At 32.0% G+C, this 25642-nt stretch overlaps 1 protein-coding gene across 1 annotated transcript in view; it reads left to right on the top strand.

Annotated features, from left to right (window-relative positions):
- LOC134280204 (inositol 1,4,5-trisphosphate receptor type 2-like) overlaps positions 1 to 23798 on the top strand; it is a 48619-nt gene extending 24821 nt beyond the window's left edge. Inside the window, 37 exon segments of the mRNA XM_062762622.1 lie at positions 549 to 616; positions 791 to 846; positions 1116 to 1277; positions 1648 to 1886; positions 4355 to 4436; positions 5899 to 6086; positions 6803 to 6916; positions 7603 to 7681; positions 8023 to 8109; positions 8359 to 8463; positions 8973 to 9044; positions 9334 to 9463; positions 9680 to 9818; positions 10232 to 10384; positions 10795 to 10951; positions 11156 to 11253; positions 11369 to 11468; positions 11627 to 11710; positions 11813 to 12046; positions 12254 to 12397; positions 12643 to 12792; positions 12919 to 13020; positions 13426 to 13515; positions 14859 to 14927; positions 15053 to 15079; positions 15772 to 15883; positions 16214 to 16332; positions 19097 to 19266; positions 19559 to 19666; positions 19749 to 19904; positions 20034 to 20139; positions 20508 to 20631; positions 21056 to 21234; positions 21463 to 21612; positions 21785 to 21862; positions 22747 to 23001; positions 23283 to 23798. Of these exon segments, the coding sequence (XP_062618606.1) occupies positions 549 to 616; positions 791 to 846; positions 1116 to 1277; positions 1648 to 1886; positions 4355 to 4436; positions 5899 to 6086; positions 6803 to 6916; positions 7603 to 7681; positions 8023 to 8109; positions 8359 to 8463; positions 8973 to 9044; positions 9334 to 9463; positions 9680 to 9818; positions 10232 to 10384; positions 10795 to 10951; positions 11156 to 11253; positions 11369 to 11468; positions 11627 to 11710; positions 11813 to 12046; positions 12254 to 12397; positions 12643 to 12792; positions 12919 to 13020; positions 13426 to 13515; positions 14859 to 14927; positions 15053 to 15079; positions 15772 to 15883; positions 16214 to 16332; positions 19097 to 19266; positions 19559 to 19666; positions 19749 to 19904; positions 20034 to 20139; positions 20508 to 20631; positions 21056 to 21234; positions 21463 to 21612; positions 21785 to 21862; positions 22747 to 23001; positions 23283 to 23402 (4606 nt within the window). The 3' untranslated portion in view covers positions 23403 to 23798.
- Positions 23799 to 25642: the final 1844 nt, after the last annotated feature.

Below are 25642 nucleotides of genomic sequence, written 5' to 3'. Positions count from 1 at the left end.
CCACTGAAGTTTATAAACTTGTTATGTATTTCTTAATTAAGAAAATCACATATATCACAAGAAATAAGTTTTTCTCTCCAGGGAAGGAGGGGGAAATGTTGCAAAAACACTGAAAATGTTTATTAAAAATATCAAAAACAACAATTTGAGTTACAGTGAGCAATGAGTTCATTAAATGATACACCCCCCCCCCCCAAATGAATATAATGGGAGTGTCCATGTTTTGTTGTGGGACACCCAAAATATGTGTCAGATCAAAAAGTAAAATAAAAGGTGTACAGTGGCAATATGTTATAAAGATTCTGTAAAAGTTTTATCAAATTTCATTTAGTGGTATGAGAGGAGTTGCGGATAAGGGATGAGTATCCCAAAGCGTAACAGACAGCCGGACGGACGGACGTACGGACAGCTAGACGGACAGACGGACATACTGATAACTATATACCCTCCCGCTTTTTAAGCGAGGGTATAATAATGTTTAGAAATTTCAGTTTCACACTCTCAAAATAATATTCCTGATGTATTAAGCTTGCATTATTATTTTATAGAATGTGCCATTTAGAAAAGGAACCCGAAGAAGCGCATGGAATGAATCAAAGCATCTTATATAATCATGGTAATTGTCCATGGATATATAGTAATGGCTTTGATAAATTTATTGATATTCTACTAAATAAATTGCATTCAAATATACATGTATTCGAAAATTAATCTTATTTATAAATGCAATGTAAAGAAAACAGATAAAATGCATCTTATATTAATATTCCTGATTTATTGCTAATTGCAGGCCTGATAGAAGATATGTTTATCATCCTTCAACAGGATATTGACGTTCGCCTTCTGGTTTGTATCTTATATTTTTCATCCTTTTTAATTTCCAGATATAATGATTCATATGAAAATTAACAGATTTTCATATTCTTTTCAATACAGTTAAAATGGCAAATAGTGACATTTAAAACAGAAAACTTAATATAATTTTTTTTACAACTTATATTTCTATCATTCACAAATATATTTTTCAATAAATTTTACAGAACCTGTACCAGTTAAACTTTGACTGCACAGTTTAGCCAAAATATATATTCTTTTCTTTGCTTTTAACTTTATAGGATCAGTACACAGGACAGAAGAAGGTTCTTCAGCGGGCATTTACCCTGCTGAAATTTATGGCTAGAGGCAACAAACTCGTTCAAGGTCGTCTGTTTGACCGACTAGACATGCTTCTATCAAAACGAGGTGCAGAGTCAGAATTGGCAGAATGCATTACAGAGGTAAAGACTCAGGAATTTTGTAGCATCAGTTTGATTATTCTTCTTCAATTACTTGACTAATTGTATTTAAGAACAAATTCAAATTCTAAAGGAATGGTCATGCCATTTCGTACTCTACAACAATTGTTTTATGTTCCTTAGTTCTCCTGCCAAACGAGTGAGCCTGTTTATTGTTCAAAGCAGGCAAAGACAAATAACGTCATGTAAAAGTGAAATATGTCATTTATAAAAGTGACGAAAAAAGTAAAACACAGCTTACAAAATGAGGTTTGGGGGTTTTACATGTATGTAATATGTACAAGTATAATAAATAAAGACTATGAACTGTTCTTTATAGAACCACATTGTCTTACACTTACGCTTTTTGAAGGTGTTTACTGGAAACTCCAACACTTGTATGAAGATCCACTCCTATCAGGTTCACAAGATTATGACATTAGTGTCCATCCATAAAGAAAATGTTCCACAGTTCCTGGATTTGCTAAATGCTGTTGTGAAAGTGGAAGAACTCGATCATCCATTGAAGAGAAACCAAAGTTTTGTCATGCAGTATTTCATGCAATACAGGTCTGATATTGCTCAAGTTATTGACCAAGAAGAAGGGTCAAGGTAAATAAATGAATAATAAATAAATAAATTTAGTACCACTTAGACGTAATTATATTCCCCAAACGAAGTTGGGGAACATATTGTTTTTACTCTGTTTCTTATTATTATTATTCTTATTAAGGTCTTCCGACTTCCTTCGGAAGACCTTATTGTTTTCCGTCGGTTTCCTATTATTATTATTATTATTATTATTATTCTTTTTTTTTCATTTCTATGGCGATATCTCAGCTGTGACTGTACGGATTTCAAAGATTTTTACAGGAAAGATGCACCAGGTTAATATCTCCAGACGTTTTTTTCATATTTCCAAACTTGTCTTCCGTTCGCGATTTTTGGGGAAATCTGTATTTTTTAAATGGATTTTTGTACACAACTTTTCTCGAAAACGGCCAAAGATATGAAATTGAAACTCATGGACATGAAAGACCATCACATGTAGATGTGCCGAACGTCCTTCATTTTTTGTCGTTCCTACTTCTGGTCGCAAACGGAAGTGAATTCAAAAACTCTAATTTTTCAACTTTTTTGTTTTTCAATATTTTTCTTTCGGATTTACAGGGTTTATAGAGCGTCTTCAAAGATATCTATATATGTTTTCATTTTTTTCATGCGTGCGTTTATTGCAAAGATATGACCGAACCAAACTTTGTTTTACTGTCGGGGGTTCGAATCCCGCTCGGGGCGTTCCCCAAATTTTTTCTTTGTTTTTGTCTTTTTTTAGTTGCAAATTACTTTTCACTCTTTTATAACATGTGTGGAAGATTTTGCCGATTTTTAAAAGCTATATTTGGAGATATTTTATGAAATACCTGGAACAATCACGATCTGTGTTGAGAAACTGCTGTAAATGAACGTAAACGAAAAAATACATTATGAAATCTATTTCATGGGATGACGCAGACAAGATTGCAAAAGAGAAGTCGGTCGGAAGACCTGCTTGTTGCACCAGCAACAAGAACGCATCTAGTTATTATTATTTTTCTTCCTGGGAAAATTTTGTACGCGAGTGATCTTGTAAACTACACATCCGACTTAGGTGAAACCTTTTTAGGGTAAGTAGGCATGTTATGTAGATTTGCGGAATCAAGGTCATTTTGCGCGCACGTGCTTGCAAGAGCGCGCACGTGCAAAATTTAAAATGACCAATATATAATGGATATAAATGTATCTTTTCTATTTTGTGACGAAATCTTTTGAAACTTATAATGTAAGGATATATTAGTAGTATGCACAAGATGACATGGTCAAAATAGCAAGATCGCACGCACATGCACGTGCGCTTCGCTCTGATTGGCTGAAACTAAAGTCTCAATATCTTTTTTGTTTTTTTATAAAATCATTTGAAATTTTGAACATAGTCATACATTAGGGAGATCTACAGCCTGTTATATAAAAATTATCATGAAAGCATGTGCATGCACATGTGCTTGCAAGAGCTCGCACGTGCAACACGAGAAATGTCCAATATAATTGAAACAGACGTAACTATTTAAATTATTGATGAAATGCTTTGAAACTCATATTATAAGTATATATTAGAAGCATAGACAAAATGACATGGTCAAAAAAGTAAGATCTCACGTGCATGCACGTGCGCTTCGCTCTGATTGGCTGAAACTAAAGTCTCAATATCTTTCTTGTTTCTTGTCATAATCCTTTGAAATTTTGAACATAGACCTACATTATGAAGATCTACAGCGTGATATATGAGAATGTTCATGAAAGTATGCGCATGCCCGCGTGCTGCAATCTGATTGGCTGAAACTTTAAATGGCTTTATTTCCTTTGTTTTTTGACGAAATGCTTTGAAATTTAAAACATAGTCATGCATTAGGATATCCTACAATATGATATAGAAAAAAAAATCATCAAATCACGCGCATGCATGTGTGCTGCAATCTGATTGGCTTAAACTTGAAATGGCTATAAATCCCTTGTTTTTCAACCAAACAGGATGGGATTTAGAACATAGATAGATATAAGGGACTCCTACAAGAAGGTATGGTCATCATGCAAGTGCAGGCACATGCGTGCATTTGGAACGAGTGAAATGAAAAATACACTTGAAAGAGTGATTTTTCATACTTTTGGACTGAATGCTTTAATACATTGTATATTAAAATATGTAGATAGTGTAGACAAGATGATATAATCATAACGCACATGCATTCACATGCGCACTGGTGCAATGCTAAAATTTGAATATAATTGGTATCCTTCTGAGAAAACGTTGTTAAAGTAAAAAATGCACAGAGTTTGTCTTACTTAATGAAGCTTACAGGGAATATGGCACCAAAAAGGAGTTGGGGAGCGTTTGGGGAACATCTGTAACGGTTCCCGTTACAATTAGCACTAGTTTAACCTGCTTTGAGACCTTTTTAAAACGCTAATATATTGGTTTTTATGATGTTTTCCTTTTTTCCCAGTATACAAACATCAAGTACAGTGAAACATTTATTTTTGTATAGACTGCAAATTTTAACGAATACAGGCGGGCCAGAACTACAATACTTGATTTCTATGGTGGATGTCTTAGCTACATGTGCTGAGGTATGGCTGTAAACAAAATAAAACTTTTTATAAAGAATAAGGATCAAATGATTATTTTTACAAACAAGCAATCCAATTTCAGGCTTTGCATTTTATTGCATCTTATTTCTTTGACATATTCAGAGTTCTCCACATTTGAAAATATAACCATAGAGGAAGCTGCGCGAAGGCGAAATATGGCCGAAAACAAATGCGTGTTTGACATCCTTATCTTCATTAATCAATGATTGGTTTTACAATTTTTAAACTTAACCACTGCAACACAAAACAATGGAATAACTAACATTTTTAAAGTTAAAAAATAATTAAATTGAAAAGGATTTATCCTGTATCTTACTTCACAAATGTACCAAAATTTGCCCCAAACTTTAGTAACCTTGTAAAGGAATTTAAAGAAAAAGAATTTGATAAAGTAAGTCAGTAACCATGGCATCCCGGCAATATTTTTTCAGAAAATAATAATTATAAGAATTGTAGCCTGTTGTATGAAATGTTTTGTTTCAATATAACTAAAACTGATGAATGAATAAGGTAACACAAAAAGGTACATTTGGAGCAGTGTCCCTTTTTTCTAAACGTTCTATTTTTTCTAGATATTGCATTTTTCACCAAGTTTTGTTTACTTCTCCACGTGCCCAGTGCTAAAAATAGCGCCACGCGAGTTTCATAACAACGGGATGTAAACTACGACTATACCGGCGATTAAAACAAAGCATGCTAAGACGGCGACTGAGACGTGGGCCCTATGCACATTTTATCAAAAAGATATAATTAAAAGTTAAAGCTTTAAAAATAGAGCATGGGAAATTGATTAACTACAGAGGAATATTAAATTTTTACAGAGTATTTGACACGTACAGCACTGCATGACGATTAACATTCTCAAAAATTGTCATCTTATATAAACCCGTTATATATCTAATCTAAATGTAGTGAACATGTTGAAGTTCCCCAAAATTATTTACATGAGTACAGGATAATAAACTCTTAAAATATTGATCATCTGCTGATCAGCTGATTGACTCTGCATTGATTATCACGTTTAACGGCAGAGTCGCTGATTAACACGAGTTTGTTTAACACAGTCCGCTTTCCTTCGAGGCATGCGAGATGCATGGTTGTCGTAGTATAAACACAATTAAATACTCAAGTCATTAAAAAAAGTAGGTTTCCGGACTGAAATGCAATAAAATTTAATCATGGCGGCTGCCGATTTTAACCATGGCGCAGCTCGTTTAACCATGGCGCATATAAATTTAACCATGGCAGGCCGCCATGGTAAAACCCCTTGTGGAAAACCCTGCATATTGTATGATCATATTTTCAACGTATCATAGATGATGAAATATGTTTTAGTCAAATTATTAATGAAAAACGAAATTTTAGTTTGAATGTCTTCATTTTTCTTCTTTTACTTTAATTAAATTTTGAATTTTATTAAGTATTTCTATATCAATAACAGGGTGAAAACAGGCACATCGAATCAATTTGTAAAACAATCTTCAGTATCAGAGATCTTCTAAAAATACTGACCAATCAGATGATCAGTAACAACTTCAAACTTCCCTTCCTCCGCTTTTTACTGTGGGTCTACCTGAACACAGCTGGGGGTATGATCGAGAGTGGAGCTGGAGACATGCCCCACGACAGGTAAGAAGCATCACAATGATTTCATACCCCTCATTGTATAAGGCCATCCTTTAGAAATTTTCTGGTTGCCCTCTCCCGATCGACTGACTAAAAATGTCCCGACTCAAAACTTTTTTTTGTACATTCTTAAACTTTTTTTAAATTCCTCTTATACTGTCTACAAGTATGTTTTCTGGACAAAGAAGGGGCGTTTTAGTAAGAAAGAATATAGTTCAAATATTGATAGGGGCCAAAGTTTTTCATAATGAAGAACATAATCCACGAAGAATATAATCCACGAGATAATGTCCTTTATAAATGTCTAATATTTAACTGGGCATTCTTTCCTTTAACGTCCTCAACAACGAAATCAAATTCTTGCAATACAATATTTCTTCCCAAAAGTCGGTAATTCAAGCCCTCTAAAGTAAGTGATATTTCAGATGTTCATCTCTTTTAGGCAAGTAAGGCAATGTAGAGTTTCCTGTGCATATCCCATTGTTTAAATTTGCAAAATTTATTTCGATTCATTATTATTTTTTCCAGCATACATACATAGGAGGAGAATAAAAATTTTAGGCAAAAACCATATAAATTTGCATTATTCAGTGCAATAAATTGTCATTATCAAATTTATTTACTTTTATATACTATAGAAAATATGCACGTATATTTAAATAATAGTTCGTTATCTCTAGAATGTTCTGATATCGATAAATATATTTTTTTCTCTTCAGTTTAATGTGGCAGTATCTTTCTGAAATAACAACGGATCTAGACAATGTAACAAAGTGTGCGAAAGATAATACAGAAAAGACCAAAATGCTTCTAAAATCGCCACCACCAAGAAGGTAACCAGTAACAGCAAAAAGCTTGATTTTTATGGCAATTTTGGAAATTAAGTCTAATAAGTTACAAAAGGTGTACCTAAAAAAAAACAGGAAGTAACTGATTTGAAATTTATTTGTTTACCGATTATTACCCGGGTATAGTGTTTGATAAACTATACTTTGTTTTTATGTTTCAATTTTATATGATACTTTAATTTAAGAAAACAAATAAAACTATATATGAGTAAAGGCTATTTCAGTAGTTTATTTGATTATATATTTTGTGAAATTATCTGTGCATTCGAAATTATTGATTATGTTCAATTGAGAAAAAAAATTATTAAAAAAAATTCAAAAGCATATTTTTCGTAACATTTTTAATTTTCACTCAAACCATTTATTTATTTGTAATTGAATTAAAAACAAACTAATGCAACCTACAGGCAGTAATTCTACGTTTTTCAACATTAAAGCTGTTTAAAATATCCTCATTAAAATATGCAAATCAAGAAAAACAGAAACCAAAAGCGATAATGACTGATATTTAGTACATTTACTTCTTAAAATGTCTACCACATGAAGTACTAAATTTTTATAAAAAATGATTTTATTGGTCACTATTAAAGAGAGTTGTTAGATCAAAATATCCTTATAAAATTTATATAGGTATTTTCTTGAAAATTATCTTTGAATTTTCTCTTTTACAGTAACACCAAAGGGAATAAGGAAGAAGAAACTCAGGGCACGCTACATTATATAATTGACGGAATCATGCCATTTCTACAGGTAGATTTTTTTTTCTTGATTCTTTTGGTGGTGATTTCATTTGGATGAATACAAGTGATTAGGTAAACTATTTATCTCGGATAACTGCGTACTAAATGTAAAAATATGCATAAGTGAGGGTAAAGTCGAGATATATTCATTTAGTTTTTTTTTGAACAGCTCAAGATAATGAAGATTATCTGTCTTTGTGTAATTTACAGACGTTACAGGAAATTGAAAAAAAAATGATACAGTAAAAATGTGAGAGGTACAGAAGAAAAAAAAAAACAGAGATAATCTTTAAAATTGTGTCTCTTTTATCCCAAACATTTATTCATTTCTTCCTTATTCCAATTTTTTAGATTTTCTGTCGCTCATTTTATCAGCCTGATTCGTCCGTGTTTCCAGATGAACCAGAAAAAATGGATAAACTTGCCAATTCATTCAAGGTAAGGAAAGAGGACAACTTAGCTTAACTTAAAAAATATGACAATTACTATGTAACTCAAAAAAGGTTAAAGGAAGATTTAAAGACTATTTAACAAATTTATTTAAGGTACAGCATGACACCAATATCACAACTAAAAAGATGAAACGATCATATTTATAATGCAATAGAGATTGAAGGATGTTGTACACTAATAACTTTACAATGGACTCTTTTTTTCAATTTTACATGATTTTAAAATGATTTGCAGGAATTCATGGAGGTCGTTGCCCCTTTGATATGCATAGAGAGACAGATGAAGAACTTGGTTTCCTGTATGACGTCACTTTTGTCTGCGTCCACACTTCCTGTCAAAGTAATTATAGTATTCTTAAAATTATGGACATGCGCATTGTACCTTACTTACTGATAAATTTTCAAGATATTCCTAATTCAAAATTATAGTGATATCAGAATGTTCGTACACAAAAAAAATCAACATGCATTACCAGCGGTTTTGAAAAGATATCAATTGATGAAAATTCTTGTATAATTAATAGTAAAATATGCCAAAAAATACTTAACGTATATTCAGGAGGTTTTGTTTATGCAGACTGTTTTGGAAGAAGTGTACAACAAAATATAGATATTAAAATTTAGCATACACTTCCTTTAAGTATTATAACTCCTCATCTCCAAAGAAAAAGACAAGGCTCAACAAACTATGTTGCGTTTATCTTAAAGTTGCATTTGAATGCAATTCAATTTCAGTAACCTTAACCAATAAAAAACAGTGGTACATCATTTAAATTGGCATTTCTTCTTTCAAGTTTTTCAATATACTTTCCAGAGAAAAATTCAACACCTTCTATGTTTTGATTTTAGATTATGGAAGAATTTAACGAGAAATATGGACAGACAATGGGATCACATGATATCCGGAGTGATGCAAGGAAGGTATTCCACGGAAACATTTATTATTTGTTCAACTTTTAAGAAAACACAGTGGAATTTAAATAAAAATTTGTCCATGGCAGTTTTTCAAAATCTTGTGTTTAAGCAATGTGCTAATATTAAAATCAATTAAACTATTTGAAGTAAAAATTAAAAAAAAAAGAATTTGTTGAATTTCTTGAATGATACTGAACATTATTTCTATTTTAAGATGAAAACAAGAATTTTTTACAATATTTTAAAATATCAAGATATAAGAATTATACGACTGTTTTCTTTAAATATTTTCCAGTCTTATGAATCTTACTATGAAATGGAAGAAGAGATTAATAGACAACTGAATGTGTTTTCGGTAAATATGAGGGTTGCTTATGGTGGTCCGAATACAATAGAGGCTCAAATTGACTACAATTCGAATGCAGGTCAGTGTAGTATTTATTTTTGCAAGAAAATGTCAACACGACCAGTTTACTATATAATATGCAGATAATATAGATTAGATACAGACATCAAGTGATATGAAAGCGAAATGTCCTTTGACCAAAAGAGTAATTCTGATGCATTTTGGTTTACCTTTTACCCTTGAAAAAGCAAGGATAAAAGGTGAATATCGATTATGATTTATTTCTTATTTACAGTTTATTCGGAGGTCGGTGGAGATGAAGAGCTACCTCTGGGTCAGGAGTTTCAAGATCACCTTAAGTGCTTCATGGATCCTAGCAAAAAAGATCCGATCGAACGTTATCAGATGAGCGAAAAACTCATTAGACAATTAAAGTACGGGTATTTAAAGACAGAACTAAAGATATTTGAATTCTATGACATAAAATTGAAAGAATTAAATTTTGCATGAAATGTACAATTTTTATGTAATTGTGAGTAAAGCCTTGTGTCTTTACGTCTTGGTAAAAAAAGTATTGTGCTTCCAAAATTTTTCTCACATGAATTTTTGAAATTCCACTGAACGGAGTTGTGAAGAAATATGCACACATTTTTTAAGGCGAGAAAATGTCACGAATTATGGACATCAGTACTATTTTAAAATTTACACAATTTATCAAGTAAATCTAATTGAGCAAAAATTGTTGTCAGATAAATGACTTATTACTCGTTTTATTTTAGGTTTATAAAGTTAATAAAGAAACTAACAATTAAATGTTTGTGTTTACAAATACATTTTTTCTCAATAGAATATCAAATCAGTTAACACATCTCAGCGAAAAAGAAAAGCTAGAGCAAGAACAGCTAGATGTTAAATGCCTGCAGCTTCTGCGAGCCATGATTTATAACGAGGTGGTCAAGCTTCCAGATGACTGGGAAGCGGAAGTATCTGCCCATCGGAAGTGAGTCTGATGTGAAAAGATTTTTTTAATATACTATATTTTGATACTTCCTCAGAGGAGACATTTTGGCAATGGTAGTTGAGATGAATTAAAAACATTTTTTGTTCACATTTGTTTTCCCATGTATTAGTGTTTGTTGACGTAAACGTTATACAAATTTCTAAAGAAAAAAGTAAATAACCATCTTAATTTGCAAAAGTACCTTTTTCATGACATCAGAAAAAGTATGTAGAAGTAGATTTCATATTAATTTATATTAAAAAGTACCTTTTTACAATTTTGAATAAGAATGAAAACAAAGAATATAAATTATAAAGTATGATCTTAGAAAATAAACTATTTGTTGCAATTTTAATACAATTAATGCGAACACATTGATACAAATGAAAACTTTACTTTTCATTTTGTAGAAAACTGAAGGCTATTTCTGACGTGCAGGATGCCCTGAATCATTTCGATGTTGTTATCAGCGTCATGGAACACCTGAATCGTCCCCAGGATGATGTGGTCCGGGAAACCCTGTCCTTTATATGCATGCTCCTCTATAATGGAAACGAAAATGTGCAGGTAGAAATATTTTAAAATATAAAGACAATGTAAAAATTGGTCATTGGTTGTTCAGAGACTGCCTCTAGGCACGTAAAAAGCAATCAGATATATACATGTATGTCAACTCTTACTAAGAGAAAAAATAAGAGTTCCTCAAAATAATTTTACTGGAACACTAATGTTTATATATTTGGATAAAGTTATCATTTTTTTTCGTTTTAGACTAAACTTTATGAGTATTTTACTGGTACCCGAGAGGAGTCGTTTTTCTTTACCTTAAAGGCTCGTATGCAGATGTCCGCCATTGCAACACGAGAAAAGTATTTTTTGTTATTTGTTTATAATTACAGATTTCTTTTTTTTTCATAATTCGGAAGTATTAAATTCAGACAATGAAAAGGTACAGTTTTATGACTGATTTTTTTATCACGACAGGCGGCTGCTGCACGCGATGTACCAGTCAAAAGTCGATGAGGCAGTCCAACAAGCTAAAGCTTTACAGAAAGCAATGGCTTCCGGAAAAATGGCGCAATTGGTAATTTAATCTATTTTTTACAATTTTGATTTCATTTTCTTGACGTTTGAACTATTTATGCAAGTTAACAAAAGTGATCAGTTTCTCCGACCCTTCAATGTACAATTAAACCCTAAAACCATAATAAATTCTAATAATGGATTACTTGAATAATTCAGGAAATATTAAAGGCCAATAGAATCGGATCTATGATGTCTATGGCAAAAAGATCAATGGCACAACTCCGTCCAGGAAATAATATGGTAAGATTTTATAATAATTTTTTTTACTTGAGCAGTTTTTGAAATTCTTGTTGTGAAAGAAAGCTTTTAAATGGTATAATTATACATAATGTATTTCCACAGCTTGCTTTGCCTGGATCTTCTAGGCCACCATCGCGATTCGGCTCCAAAGCTAAACTCGGCGGAGGTTTCAGTCGAGAAAACACGATGATGGGTAATCTTCTTCTTCAGCCCCCAACACTGAATGTAAATGGTGTCCAGAAATCCTCACTTCAAGTAAATGGCATTCCAAATGGCTTCTCTAATCCAAAATCAAAGGTTGCACCGATGGAAGATCCTCCTGAAGTTCAAATCGAGGTATGAATATAAATTGATTTTAACTAATGCATAATGATGGATTGTATAAAGCTACACTTCCAAGAAAAAAAATACAAATTAATGCATTAGAAATTGAGCTGATAAACCTGCCTTTTCAAAATGCTAGAAAGCTTTAAATATACTTAAGCATTCAAGACAGGAGAGAATAATATCAAAAAAGTAAAATTCACATATTGTTAATTGCAGAAAGTAGACGATGAAGAATTGAAAGAGTTAATGGGAGCCGCTATGAGTATGACGGGAGATTTCACGTTCAGAGATGACGGCTACATAGAACTGGTACTTCGTATGCTGGGATTGATGTGTGATAACCAGCACTTTGAACTTCAGGTAAAAAGAATAACGTATTCGGGGAGGGGGGTGTTTATGGGGATACTAATTATGGTGTTTTTGGTAAATCTTATATTTAGAAAAGGTTCAATGGATGTGAAGTTATGTTAATCAAAATTTGATACGGTTACGGCGGTGACAAATTTCTTTGGTAAAGGTGACACTCAAAATCCTGGCCCATTACTCCCCATCAAACAATGATGATTCCATATAACGTAACGTGTTTTTTAATTTGCTTATTTTAGAATTACATACGAGAGCAATATGACAACATCAAGTCAGTAAACCTCGTGGCAGAAACAACAAAGTTCCTCAACATCCTATACTCTAACATCAATGAGAGAACAATGCCATTAGTGGTGCAGCTCTTTGACACATTGGTGGAGTTCACATCGGTAAATCTTTATTTTATTTTTATCAATACATGTTTAGATTATGTACGAATGTTCAGTCCTTTGAATTTAAAATGTCAAATTTGCAAAATGAATAATGCCTATCATATGCAGTGAATCTATTTATAGGGCAATAAGAAGAACCAGTCGGTAGTGTTTGAAAACAAGGTTTGTGATTACATCAACCACATACTGAGGACAGGCCATTTTCCAGGTTGTGGACTTAAAGAGGTAACTGTTAACAAACTTCATCAAATCAATTCATTTTTGCTCACATGAGTCAATCAGTTGACGCTTTCCTCTCTGTTTTCATCCGTCGTTGTTCGTTGACTATTTGTACATTTCTAGCTTCTCCACTGAAACTGCTTGACAATTTTTCACCTAATTTGACTATATAACATTAATTTGCGATGGTAGATGAAAGGTGAAATTTTTATGGCCTCTTGGTGTCTAAAAAAGAGCTAAACTATAAAATCACATAATTATATCTTCATCCATTGGTTTACTTTGCATTATTTTATACTTAAGGGGATCATTTAGAATTTTGAATTTAACTCAGGTAACCGGTAAGGCCCTTAGATATCTTGTAATGTATTCAATAAATCAATAAAGATTTTTGAATAATAATTGTTTCAGGAATATATCTTGAAAAGGTCTATAGCAGTGTTGATACGATCTCTGACAGAAGAAAATACCCCGGATGTAGATGAAGAAATCATGGCAAAGGTAAGGAAACATGAGTAGACAGATCATTACGTTCATAATTGTAAGTGTTATGAAATGCTAAGGGATATACGAGGATTGTCCGTAAAGTTCGTGGACAACATTGATTAGTTACTTACAAACTTTGATAAAATATACTAAACTATTATTTTTATTAAATTCATGTTTTATTTTCTTAATATGCAAGTTTTTAACAAAAGCAAAGCGCAAATAGTTATTTTTTTTATCAAATAAAAAAGACATACTCATACCCGGAGCACTAAAACGCAAAATACAAGTGAAATTTATAAAGTGATATATAATTTTTTAATTAAATTTTGCAGTGCTCCGGATCACCATCCCAAAGCCAATCATGAAGCCAAGATTTTCATTATACATTTGAAATTGAAAATAATTTTACATTTTGAATTCACATAAAGTAAAATATTTTAAATATGCTAATAATAAATATCAATGACGCAATTTTTATTTAAATTTTAGCTTCCTCGCGAACTTTACGTACAATCCTCGTAAGTTTAAGTTGAAAAATATAACTCTTGAACCATACTTGTCTGTTTAGAATGTTTTAAATACCGAAACTCGCCATGAACTGAGCACAACCCAGGTAAGAGTTGTCACCCTTTGAACTTCCTTTGTAATTGTTCAATGAAATCATTGAGAGTTCTTTTCCGATTTCTCCGGAAAATACCGAGCAATGTTTCAATTGAACTTCTTAAAGGAGTGACTATGGTCTTTGATATTAAAAATAATTTCAAAATATGATCTTAATTGGGTTAAATTTAGTTTCAAAGTGTAGAAAGTAAATGTCAAGAAAGTGTTGGATGTGTTTCAGGAAGATTTTCGGAATCCTTCCTTACCCATAAAAATTCAGAGACCATGGATCCTTTACATTCATTTTTTCAGTGTGTGCTAGAAACAAATGTTTTTAATGCCTATCGTCTGTCTGTTCAAATCTCCCCCAATGTGTTTTATATTATCCATGTTTCCTTCAACAGTGCAAAGCCGAGGTAACGGGCTTTAAGCTACAAGATGTTTTTGCCGTTTGTTTTATTTATTCCTTTTTCAACATTAGTACATGTCTATAATCCTTGAGTGTTTTCACTTTTGTACTAAATGTATAATCATGCAGGTTTCGGGAAGATACACTGAACAAATGCATGTGTACTAGTATATGAATTTTTGTTTTCAGTTATTAAAACATTAATGAATGATATGAGGAAAAACGTAAATTAATTCTTAGATTAAATGAAATTGGAGACTTTTTTCATTTAATTAAATACAAATGCATTTTAAAATAGCTATGCTTTTAGCATCATGTACAATATATTTGAATTTTATATGCACAGGAAGTAATGGAATATCTGGATGAGGACCATTGCGTCAACACGATGACAGAAGCCTATTCTCAGATCATGGTAAAAAAATACGTACCTTTTTGTAAAGATTCATGTAATTTTGAATACATACCTTACTATTTGTGAACTTTTTGTATAGAAAGAGATATTAAGCCTGATTATTTTGTTCATTGTTTTTGCATTAGGGTATGAATAAATCTCGTTCATCTAAGGTATAAATTTTTTTGATTATTCTTTTTTTATTTTTCCCATTGGTGGCACAACACAAATTGTGCGTTTTCACAAATTTGAGTCTTTGGTGACACGTATGTGCTTCCCGTTGAATAAACATTACTTTGATTTAAAGAATATTCATTAAAATGAAAATAAAATTAAAAAACAAACATCAATAGTTTCTTTTATGTGCACTAAGAAAAAAATTTAACTTAGAAATAATTATAATCTAACTCTACAATTCTGAATAAATTATTTTATACAATTTTAAAAATACAAAAAATGAACGATTCTTGAGAAAACTGCATTCATTCAGGTACATGTACATATAAATTTGCACATAACAGCTTCAAGAAGTGATACTTTATGGTAAATGAATTTCATCAATATATAAAACTATTGTAAGAGTTGTAAAAACGCATATTCAGATATAAGGTATCATGCTCATGACACTTCGCTTAGATGATTGTTTAACATTATTTGATTTTTTTTTTACTAATTCATCACGCTGCATTTTGTTCTGAAAGATAACTGATAAAGAATTTTCCCTAACTCTATTACACCATTTGATATTTGTTTCATATTAATATAAATACAGTGCTTGGTAAAACAATTATCAATATCAAATTTAAAATTCAGTAATTGATTCTGCAACTTTTTATTACGCTATTTATTTCGTAAATAATTTCAGAATGATCGCAGAGAATTTGAGGAACTGTATGATTTGATCGAGAGTACAGGCTTCGCTTACTTTCATATATTGTGCCGGGAAATGGATATGGATCCTGATTTAGGGAGAGACAGTATGTTTTATTATAAAAATTGATCTACATTGTTTAGTAAATAGAACCAATAGCAGATCTATATTGATTGTGCACAGGGTATGTTAACCGTTAGATAGTAACTCTAACAGACAGAAATATGCTGGAGTATTTGGTTTTTTTTAAAAACATCACAGCCATATTTTTATCATTTTATTGGGCTATCGTTTTGTATGTGTTTTTTCTTAAAATTAAATTTTAATTCATAAAGGAATCTTTAACCTTAGAACAGATGCTGTAGCATGACATGTCTCCTTTAATTGCCTTATTCATAATATAATTTAATTTCTCTCTGTATTTTCTAACTTACAGACTTGGTGAAAACAGACATACAACGAGCGGCTTGGGATTACTATGCGGCAAGTAGTTTGTCCATCGAGATTTTGAAAGACGACGCCTTGCAGAAAGTTTACTTTCGTGTCAAAGATAAGGTAGGCATATAAAATGTATTTTTTTATACGAAAGCCCAGAAGGCTCATTCGAGATTCGAGTTTCCAAATACGAGATTCGAAATTCGAGATTCAAAATTCGAAATTCGAGATTCAAAATTCGAGTTTCGAGATTCAAGATCCAAACGAACCAATCAAAAGCGGGTTCAACATTTGATTATTTCCCTTTATTATGTTTTTACTATCAAGAAATAATTCAATATAATTATATCAAATGGGTCATTTTATTAAATTACAATGCAAGAAAAAGTGTTATATATATTAGAGGGAAATTTAAATAATTAATGGATTTTTGATCCGCAATGAATATTTCAATTTATATTATAGATTCTTAAATATTAAATAGATTACATATATCAGGAGTATATAATTATATTTTTGTATTGATGACAAATTACCGGCCGCCAGGAGATGGTCGGTTTATGATATGAATGTTCGAAGTCGCTGTGCGTTTCTGCGGAGTTAAAACAATTTAAATAAAAAATATTTAACATTAATATAATAGTACATTAAAAAGACGGTATTAAGGTTGAAGAAAAACGCACAATAAACATAAAATTAAAAATTCTTATGAAGAATGAGGTAAATAATTCATCCAATACTGACTTAGAAATTTAGATATGTTAGAAGTGCGGAGAAAATTAAGACATGAGTTGGGCGTAGTCTAAATCAAAGACCGCGTTATGTATATTACACAATTTTACTTTCTCTATTCAAACGGGATTTGTTGTACGTATTTATTTTAAAATGATGTGTACATATGTACACATATAAACATTTTGAAAAATATGGTTAAATGTAAATTCATTAAAAGACTTAGCAGGCTACAAAATATTACAAGATTTGGCCCTTAGCAGACGAGGATAATGCACGTTTTACAATGTGCCAAGAATTTTCCCGCTACAACTCAAAGAGAAGAAATGAAGTGGCGGATCTAGAGGGAGTTTAGTTTTTTCCTCTAAGAGAGAGCAAGGATACCAACATATTTGCTGCATTTTTATTAAATTAAACTACACTGCATATCTAGTTGTAGATTACATTTAATTTTAGTTTTAAACTTTTAATGTAAATGCCATACAGGCCAACGGTTCAAAAGTTGTTGACGCAGAGTACCAGGGGTTAATACTGAACATGCATTATATAATTAAGAAAATCATGCAATGTAGAGCACAAGCTTTTAATATCACGAGGATATATATTAAAAGATAAATATAAGATATTTTAAAAACAGACCACCATATTCTTTAGTTGCTTCATAAAAGGAACATTAATTGGTTTGCGGCCGATTTTTGACGCTTACGTCAATACATGTTTCTTGTCTTAATTTTTAGAAAAACACAGGTACGTGTGGACAAGACCCCCCCCCCCCCTTGATATTGAACCCCGGGGCTTATTTCTCTGTTATGTGTAGCCTTACAATACGAAAAAAATCGCTGGCGTAAAACCCCCAGAATAATCGCTCAACCAAAAAAAAAAAAACAAAAACAAAAAAAAACACTATTTATTACCCCACTTTACAAGAAAGAAAGCTGTTTACGGAAAAAATGTGGGATTATTACGTGATGCAGAGTCAGTCCGATAGCATGGACTAAGACAGAAATCAGTGGCAGATTTAAGGGGGGGGGGCGCACCCGGCGCGCGCCCCCTTAAAATTGTCCAAGTTAACATAAAACATAGTTTGTCGAGAAAATGTTTTAAATGTCTACTCGGTAGACCTCATTTTTACCCTACAAAACCTCTAGAATCCAAGAGCTTCCGGGGCCTTCGCCCCCTGGGCCCCCACCAGGGCTTTGCCCTGTACCCACTGCGGGCCTCAAGGCGGCCCCCAGACCCCCTGCCTGAATCTGGCGCCCCCTAACTTCAATTCCTGCCCCTGGAAATACATTGTATATGTAGAGACAGTGTGAATCGACATATAAAGTTAAAACAAAATAAATGCATTTAACACCAGTGGGGGTACAACGTAAACAGACTGGAGTGGCATATCCTTCTCTTATAATGTATAGTGGGTATTTGGGGGGGGGGGGTGTTGAGCGATTATTCTGGGGATTTTACAATTTTTTATTGTATACATGATGAATAAGTTTAATAAATAAAACTTGTGAAAAAAGTGTCCAATAAGCCCTAGGGTTGAATATCGAGGGGTGGAGGGGGGGGGGGGGGGTGGTACCTTTCACAAGTACCTGTGGTTTTCCTAACACAGGAAATGCATAAGAATTAAGTTTTGTAGACAATTCAAAAATATATATACTCCTGATATATGAAATCTATTTAATATTTAAGAATCTATAATAAAAAAAAAATTTTTTTTGCTGATCAAAATTCCATTAATTATTTAAATTTCCCTCTAATATATATAACACTTTTTCTTGCATTGTAATTTAATCAAATGACCCATTTGATATAATTATATTGAACTATTTCTTGATAGTAAAAACATAATAAAGGGAAATAATCAAATGTTGAACCCGCTTTTGATTGGTTCGTTTGGATCTTGAATCTCGAAACTCGAATTTTGAATCTCGAATTTCGAATTTTGAATCTCGAATTTCGAATCTCGTATTTGGAAACTCGAATCTCGAATGAGCCTTCTGGGCTTTCGTATTTTTAAGACCTTTAATTATTACATATTTAGCAGCAGGAATGATTGTTTGTCATGAATATTATTTAAGTTATCACTAGTAATAGAATTTTTTTAATATTCATATCAATAACAATAAAAGATATATATTTTTTATTCCTTTAGAACGTGCTTAGAGAAGAGATCAAAGAAAAGTTTAAGTATGAGGTGGACAGAACGTCCCCGAGTAACAAAATCAGGGATTTCATGGACTGGGCTAGCGACATCATTCAGGACATCAAATATCAACGAAAGATTCACTCCAATATTGTCGGAAGGATATTACTCAAGATGTGGTAAGTTACAATAAAAACCAGAGTTTTATTAAAATTTTATTTGAAGAAAGTAGCATATCTTTTGTTTCAGGTCATATTGCAATACGTTCCACCACGATGTCGAAAAATGGACATTTTTGTACATTTTGATTTAGCCCTATTCAAATATTTGCTATTTTTTTGAAGGTTTGCTGTCAGGAATTATTATGACTTTTTAAGAGTGTTCACATGTCATTTATGTACTGAACAATATAACGATGTTTGAACAATCCGGGATTTCCCGTCTTCCTCATCGATTGTTGGTATTTTATAGGCTTCCCATGAACTATATTGTCCTCCTTCTAAGTTTCATCATTAGCTGTGTCATCATGGTGACGTGGAGAGACCCCAAAAACGCGGATGGAACTTCTAACACGGGGAGGTAACCTTTTTTCCTATTCCATTGATAACGAAACTATTTTTTGATGGAAAAAATGTTAAATTTTAATTTTCGTTCCTTGTAGCATAGTTCCGGAGTTCACCATAAATAGCAATACGTACTATCTGTTCTTGTACATATGCGGAGGAATACACAACTTCCTTAGTCTGTGTATGTTGGTGACCTTTTTGATTTCTAACCAACCTACGTTCCCGCCATACAACTGGCTCAAAAAGAAATTGTGAGTTTTCATGATCACTTTGTGTCTAATTTTAAAGGAGAGGGAAGAAATCTTCCCGAGGATGAGATTGAAAAATAAAGCACTTTTTAATTATTAACAATTGTATATGTTTTCTGCCATCTTTTTCAGATCGTCTAATGATGACGATGATGATGACGTCAGATCGTGGCATGAAAAGAAAGACCAGTCACATCTTGAGTTTGAAATTTACAACATATACACAATTTATTATTTCGTAAGAAACTATTTGAATTGTATAATGTGTATGATTGATATCGATCCATATAAAAAATTAAGTATTTTTTTTCAGAATATTTGTCAATTGAACGATAACACGTCTAACTAATCGATAAAACAATTATTTCTAATAAGTATAAACAATATATACTTGTTAATCTCGTTTTGGACGAGCGTTCAAGCATGATATTCTAACTTAATTTTTTTTTAAATACCTCATCTAATTCTTTGTTTTTTAAATTTGTAATAATAACATAAATAATTTTTGTTAAAAAGAATAAAAGATTTTTTTTATTTTGCCGCATGAAATGATAACATTACTTATCTTTCAGCTTGCCTTAATAAGATTCATTTCCTCTTTTCCAGCTGTTTTTCGTGTGCTCCGTTCTAGGCACCATTTACTACGGGTATTTCTTTTCATTCCACTTGCTTCATTTGGCTGAATTAAATCAGCTACTGAAGAGGGTCAGACTGGCAGTCACCACCAATGGTAAGATACTGTAAATTATTATGAATTGTAAATATGTTCACTTTGTGCATTGTTCAAACTCTCGTATGATATTTTACTAAAGAAAAACACAGTTTTTAAATCATTAACGTAGATTTTTAGCTGTGGAACTTAACTGTAGGTCACAACATTTCTGATGTAAAATATTTGAACTAAAGTAATTTGTTAGGTGTAAGCATGATTAAATTTAACAAATCTTATACTACTTTACGAAAACATTTTAAAGAAATATAAGCGAGTTTGAAATTTCCTTGAGCAAAGATCTACAGTAATAACGGGAATGAAAATATTCGTGCAGATAATAATGTAATTATCAGAATGTATTTTTTTTTAGATTCTGGTATTTTAGAACACACTTTATAATGATTTCCGATATATGAAATGGTATTATACGCTTACTTTTCAGGTAAAGCATTGTTGATGGTTGCCCTTCTTGGTTTGGCTTTATTTTTCTGCTACTCGTTGGTGGCCTTTGCTGTGTTACGAGAGTCTTTCTTCCAGGAAGCGTCCGGACGCCATTGTCGAACCGTTTACCAGTGTTTTATCACGATGATTCACCACGGCTTCGTTGACACACCTTATACAGTATGCCTTTGTTGGAATCTTTTCTTCATGATAATGAGGAAATGTATTATTCAAGAATATCGTTTTGGGTACTTTGCGATAAAACTTATCTCAGCAAAGTGAAATAGATAACATATATTATGTCAAACATGTAAGTAATATTGAAAAAGAGAAGATGCAAAACGTATTTCATTCCTTACATTATATAAGTATTGCCAGAGTTACATTTGTGTGTTGATATTTTTCCAGACCTTTGAAGGTATAATGACGTCTGACTATACTGACGTTATCATGGTGACGGTATTTGATGTGACGTTCTTCATTCTAATCACCACTATCGGGCTGAATATCATCTTTGGTATCATAGTGGACACTTTCTCACAGCTTAGAGATGCCAAGGTATGTATTTCCTACCCTTCCCCTCTCTCTTCACATATACACTTTCAAGAACATACATCCCAGTCGACAGCAAGTTTTGAAAAATTTTATTGCCCCAACTAAGCGTTTGTTTGACATATCAGTCAGAAATCAACCATCATTATTTTCACGATGCTTCATCTTTTTTTTACAGTGGGAGATTGATAAAGATATGATGAATAACTGCTTCATCTGTAGCAGGGAATCCTATGACTTTGAGAGACATGGCGGGGTAAGCATTATAAAATAAATCTTGAGAATAGAGTTTTGATATTATTTAGTTATTTAAAAGTATTCAAACAGATAAATATAGCACATGCAGCAGGTACAGTCTTAATGCCTTGAATTTGTTTTTAAGAACCCTTTAAAAATATGTTTTTGAAAACGTGCAAACTTTTAAAAATAGTTTGCTATGGTATCACATTTTTATTGGCTACAAAATATCAAAAGGAACAAAGAAATATCTCTTGCTGTATTGTTAATTGATCATTATCTATTTTTTAGATAATAAGCATAAATATTACAAACCAAAATCCTACTTTGCTTTATATGATAATAAGTATAGCCACTAGATGGACATGCCTGAAAATCATGTTAGTATTAGCTGTACAATAAAATGAACTAAAATAAATCCTCGGGTTCACATGTTAACAGATTTATTTTTTTCATGCAAACATACGTTTATTCCAATGAACGTAGACAACAGACTTTCTTTACAATGTTTTTTTATTATAAAGTGACAGTACTTATCTTAATAATATATAAAATAATTTTATATTTGTTCTTATCAATGCCTTAATTGATAAAGCTTCTATATGTACTTTAAGATTACAAAACTGAGTTCCCTTTTTTTTCATATAAACCTTTTCGTGAATTTCTTTATGAAATGTTACTTGTAATCATTTCTTTTATGCTCCATTTGCACGATATCTTATCTCAGATGGAAAAAAATAAAAAAGTTATTTGTTTAAAAATCAAAAAGATTTTTTATCTTGTCCTAAAGTGAAATGAATACAAGATATTTACTGAACTATTTTAGGTTTTTTTATGAAAATCCAAGTTTTTTTCTTTTCCTGAAGTGAATCTAGTACAAGTTGTTTATGGAATGTTTTTCAGGGTTTTGAAAAACACGTGAAAACAGAGCATCACCAGTGGTCCTACCTGTTTTTCTTTATCCATCTGACGGAGACCCGTCCTAACGATTTCTCCGCCCTGGAGCTGTTTGTTTATAACCAGCTTGAAAGACATATTTATGATTTCTTCCCCCTGAATCGAGCTCTCAGTCTACAAAACGAGGAGGACTCGAATGAACGAAAAGTGGAGATTTTACGTATTCAAGTAGATTACATGGTCAACAAAATGAAGGAAGAGGTGAGGATAATTTTTATATATGCTGCAAAGTTGAAGTATGAGAAGCCAAAAAAAGACATAAGAAGAGAGAAAATAATAACTGCACTCCATGCATTACTGGAGTTAGCTAGTGATTCAGATAACTATAATTATAATTCTTAAAGTATTAGCTGTTCGAGTGAAACAAGATAATACAAGAAACAATAATAAAATCCAATTATTTAACGTGACTTATGTTATCATACAGCAGAAAATATGCAATAGATGATCTTAATTATGACATGTTTTGGATGAAATTCTAGGCTGCTGAAAAGGAAAGGCAGAAAGAGAAGCAACGCCAGCTGGCCTGGGAGGCGGAGCATAAGGCTCCAGCGACCAGTAAGGTGACTCGAAAGACTCCGAAAAGTGCTAAGCACAGATAACCAATGAAAAGATCAGTTACAAAAAATCAATAAAAGACATCTTTACAAGAACATTCAAAAGTAACAATGAAAGGATCTTCTACAACTAAAGAACTCCATATGCAGTAACTAAAGGAAAAGATAATTCTATTTGAGGACACATTCCAGATTTATATAACGTCAGAAGAAGAAAGGAAATTTCATTTTTAAATTCAAATGAATATTCACATTTATGTAATCTACCCACAGATAGTGTCAAATGGAATTCCGAAAGATCTCTAAAGGTTAGAATGAAAAGAATGAAGTAAACACCAGGAATTTTGAATGTTATCTGGTTTTATTTGTTCTATAAGAACACTTTGTTGTTATTTTATTTCAATATTCTTTCTTATTCTTTCTTATATTGTCAACACAATCAAATGCTTTTTTTTAAATTATTTATTTATTATCTTAAAAAGTTATAATAAACTGTTTTGCTTTTAATTTTGTTTATTGAGTTTGTTTTTCAAAGATTTGAGATGACTGCTTCGATCGTAAACTCATCATTTCTGATAGAAAGGGCACCTGCTATTATAAATAATAATCTTTCCATAAACTTTTGTATCTTATGTAAACTCCTCTCAAGTTCTCTTCTGTAATGACCGCTTACGATGAAGTTTTCGAAAAGATCACGATGTTTTCTTTGCTGGAAAGGATTTAATTTTGAATAATTTAATTTTAGTTGTAACACGTCATTTGATTGGGTAAAAGATGTTATCAATTTTTGTATAACATAACTTGCCTACGTCACAATGAGTTACGTCAAAAACCTTCAAATTTTAAAAATGTGCTTTTTTGTTTTTCCGGAATAATTGACCACTGAAATTTAAAATGAAGTTATTTCAACTTAATGATCATATAACATAACTTGAGCAGTTTTCTTTTTTATAAACCGCTGGAAAGGATGTTATATCGATTTAATTAATTACTTGAAGAGACATGTCCAGAACCATTCAAAATTTTCTTTTTAAGAGCCACCGGGACAGAAAAGACAACAGCTGGTAACTTTTCCTTGTTAGTAAATAAAGCTCTCATGTTGTTAAATATCGAATGACATTTTTTTCATAAAAATTATAAGGATACTATTTTGACACTGAATTTTCTACGTTTATCCGATCATGACAATTACAAGGAGCACGCGTGGGATGTTTTAGGTCGATGGCGGATGCTAACTTCTTCCTGGGGCAATAAAACGTAGATGAGCTCATGTTTGATCTCAGTCTCACTCTTACTAAAGGAATATATAATGAAAAGTGAGACTGAGATCAAAAGAGGGCTCATCAAACTTTTATGGCCCCTAGGTCTGATCTCGCCTATAGGGGTTTTAAGGGTTCGTGTTTTCTCTGGTCCTAATTTGTACCGCGTTCCAATAATTTCTTTTAGTTTTTTGATAAATTTATTGTTATCGGTATCATTGATTATTGTGAAGATCTGAGTTTGATTTCTTCATCCTACGAGCTCGAGATAGAAGAGGTTTGTTTTAAATAAGCCAGTTGAAAAGATTTTCAAGGATAGGCTTTTCAGACTTTTAAAAGCAGTCGTAGATGTTCTAATGACAAAGCAGCATACCTATGTTGGATCATACAAATTTTTACAATGCTGTTCCGTTCCAAGAATGGTAGTCCTAAATGTTTTGATATTCATGGCCCATGGGCCTCTTGTTTAATTATATTGCGAAAGTTTTCACAGATATTGTGAAAAAAAGAATGTTTACGCCTTGAAAGGTGTTTCAAAACATTGTTTATATGTTTACGTCACAGAACTACATGATTTGGACAAAATAAACGTAAAACACAGTTGTCAGTGGTTTTTATTGTTTTCATTCAAAATAATCTGTATGTTTGATGTGTCTGTGTCTGGTACATTTGTCAAGACAGTTGATGCAAATCAGTAACCACTGTGGTAGACGTAGATCACAGACTCCCGTCAGATTACACACGTACTATAGGGAAAACCTTCATGAAAGATTGCTTTATGTGTGGTCTAGTGGACATATTGATTAAGAAATAAGAGAATTATGTTTAATCTTAATTTTCTATTAAAAGTAAAATGTATTAATGGTAGATTGAAGTTGAATTAAATATATGGAATGAGCCAGGTTGGTTGATGTCTGCGTTCAAGTCTTGGAAGAATTTTTTTGAAGCTAGATTCAGTGTTACCTTAATTCCGAAAGCTTGTATTGATCTTGTTTGACTACAAATTGATATGTCCAGCGTAATGTC

Source organism: Saccostrea cucullata, unplaced genomic scaffold, assembly GCF_032062105.1.
Source record: "Saccostrea cucullata isolate Sc308-1 unplaced genomic scaffold, CSIRO_AGI_Scuc_v1 ctg483, whole genome shotgun sequence".
Taxonomy (NCBI): Eukaryota; Metazoa; Mollusca; class Bivalvia; order Ostreida; family Ostreidae; genus Saccostrea; species Saccostrea cuccullata.
The sequence above is the reverse complement of the archived record's forward strand: the minus strand, read 5'-3'. Positions and strand labels throughout refer to the sequence as shown.